General features: G+C 36.0%; 2 protein-coding genes across 2 annotated transcripts in view; both read left to right on the top strand.

Moving 5' to 3' along the window:
* Nucleotides 1-1,665, top strand: part of LOAG_14815 (hypothetical protein) — a gene marked incomplete at its 3' end in the record, with an annotated part of 2,759 nt that extends 1,094 nt beyond the window's left edge. Inside the window, exons 2-6 of the mRNA XM_020448861.1 lie at nt 181-312; nt 560-696; nt 770-899; nt 1,102-1,244; nt 1,449-1,665. Of these exons, the coding sequence (XP_020301023.1) occupies nt 181-312; nt 560-696; nt 770-899; nt 1,102-1,244; nt 1,449-1,665 (759 nt within the window). The remainder of the gene's footprint in view (nt 1-180; nt 313-559; nt 697-769; nt 900-1,101; nt 1,245-1,448) is intronic.
* Nucleotides 1,666-1,999: 334 nt separating this feature from the next.
* The window catches only part of LOAG_12041 (eukaryotic translation initiation factor 3 subunit 10), a gene marked incomplete at its 5' end in the record, with an annotated part of 5,729 nt that continues 5,458 nt past the window's right edge, over nt 2,000-2,270 (top strand). The window contains one exon of the mRNA XM_020448467.1: nt 2,000-2,010. Coding sequence (XP_020301392.1) covers nt 2,000-2,010 — 11 coding nt within the window. The remainder of the gene's footprint in view (nt 2,011-2,270) is intronic.

Genomic DNA, 2,270 nt, shown 5'->3' with positions numbered 1-2,270 from the left:
TTTTTGTTGGGAAGGATGGCCCTACTCATGGTACCTGGAATGAAGAAGTCGTATGTTGGTTTTTCAACATTCTTTCTTACGTGGCATTTCCTGTTTCAGTAATCAAGAGCCAGCTTTTCCTTCAAAAATGAGGTAAGCATCGTTGTGCTCTTTCATTCTGATAATCACATGTTCTTCTAGTCAAAACGCCACAAGCAGTGGACGAAAACACACGAAGCAATCATGCTGAAGCATATGGAACTTTGTGTTTCATTACGACGCCCACATATGGCCAAAGATGCACTTTTCCAGTATAAAACACTTACTCAACAGGTCGTTTATAAAATTTTCAGGACCCTTTTTATTGTTTTCTTTTAGTTTTCAGTGTGGTTTAAATGAAGTATGACTGTTTTAGAAGTACATGTTCTGGTCTCTCCGTTCTAAAATTTTCTTCCATTTATATATCATTACTGCTCAATCTGCTCAAGTATTTCCATCAAAGGCTACGAGAAAATGTGCAGAAGTTTCTTTCCTGTGTTAGGGATTTAAAAGAAGTCAGGTCTTGTTGAAAATTTTTCAGGTTGCCATTAAATCGCTTGAAACTGTTATACAGCGGTTTCTGGAGCTTGCGCAACAGAAAACGGAGGAAGCGCAGAAGACTTCTATTGAAAAGGTTGAAGAAATTGATGATCTGGATCAAGCCGATGCTCCCGAAAAGTATGTTTTCTTCAATATTTGGTATTAAATGCTTGGGTAGATTTGATTTATGATTGCATAGGAATTGTTTTAGTTTGTTATTGTCAGCTGTGTCTGGTGATGCTGCACAAGATCGAATGGATCGAACTGTGTTGAGTCCTTGGTTGCGTTTTCTATGGGATTCTTATCGAAACTGTCTTGATTTATTAAGAAATACTGCTGTGGTTTGTATTGGTTTGTTTATGTTTAGAGAATTACTTTCCACTGATCTTTTCACCAATCAGATATTGAACTTTGAAGTGCTATTGAACATTGCTATAATATGTAAGCAAAGTAGCTGAGTATACTGAACGAGCGGAAGTAAGGTAGGTTTTTTCAAACGGGGAATAAAAGAGAAAGGTAAATAATAGTTGAACAAATTTTGAGGTAGAGCAGCTGTATCATCGTATTGCTAGACAGTCATTTGAGTTCTGTGCGAAGTATCAGCGGCGAACGGAGTTCCGTAAACTGTGTGATAATCTTCGACTACATTTAACACAAATTCAGAAGCACCAGCATTTGGCTCATGTGTAAGTTTCTGCTGATACTGCTATATTCAAAATCACCATTATTTTTTCATGGAATATTTCGATCAACTGTACTTGCATCTGTGCAGTCCACATTTTTCATAATTTTCTCTTGTAACTTTAATTTTCTCTTACACCTTTTAAGGGGATGCATATAAATGGGAATGCGAATTTCATCACTGATGATGATAATATCATTTATTTTAGGGTGAAATTAACAAGTGCAGAATCTTTGACTTTAATGCAAGACACACGTTTAATACAACTGGATACAGCAATACAAATGGAATTATGGCAGGAAGCATACAGAAGTGCGGAAGATGTTCATGGTATGATGCAACTAAGCAAGGATAAAGATGAACGCATGGTTAAACCAGCAAGTTACGTCAATTACTATGATAAGGTCCTTTATTACTGTATTTAAAAACCTTCTAGCAAGGTCATCTAGTACTCATGGTACATACTAAATATTTCCATCCTATGAGCTTTTTGTTTCGAATCATTAAAGACATCTTTTATTCTATTGGAAAGTGATATGTTGTAGTTATTTCATTACATATGTTTTGTATCACATTTTTTTCCTGTTGGCAGTATTCAACCTGTGGGGAATATTTAACTCCCAACAGGGGGATCGCACGCATCCCATTTGCTACCGTCAAAAACCAAAGTCTGCATCAGTTAAAAAATTTCAAAATCTTTTCCATTGTGTCTTCAAGAAGTAGATTGATGGTCTATTGGTCTGTATTCTAACGGGCACTATGGTAACTGGGTTCGAAGTTAGTTGAGATATTATTAGATTTCGGTGCACGTTCTCGTTTCATCTCGTTGCTTCACAATGAGGCGATCCATCTAAGCGTGCAAAATAGTTTCATTTAGCGTGATTTAAAAAAGTGATATTCTTTCACTGTTTTCGCCGTTAAATGATACAGTTCCCTCAACTTTTTTTTTTTTACCAATTAAACAATTCATAACATAAGAATGTCTTGGTTTCATCGTTAATTGTTTTTCAGTCTCGCACTAGTATTTTGG

This window comes from Loa loa (assembly GCF_000183805.2).
Source record: "Loa loa unplaced genomic scaffold supercont3.68, whole genome shotgun sequence".
Classification (NCBI taxonomy): Eukaryota; Metazoa; Nematoda; class Chromadorea; order Rhabditida; family Onchocercidae; genus Loa; species Loa loa.
This window is presented reverse-complemented; position numbering and strand designations above follow the sequence as displayed.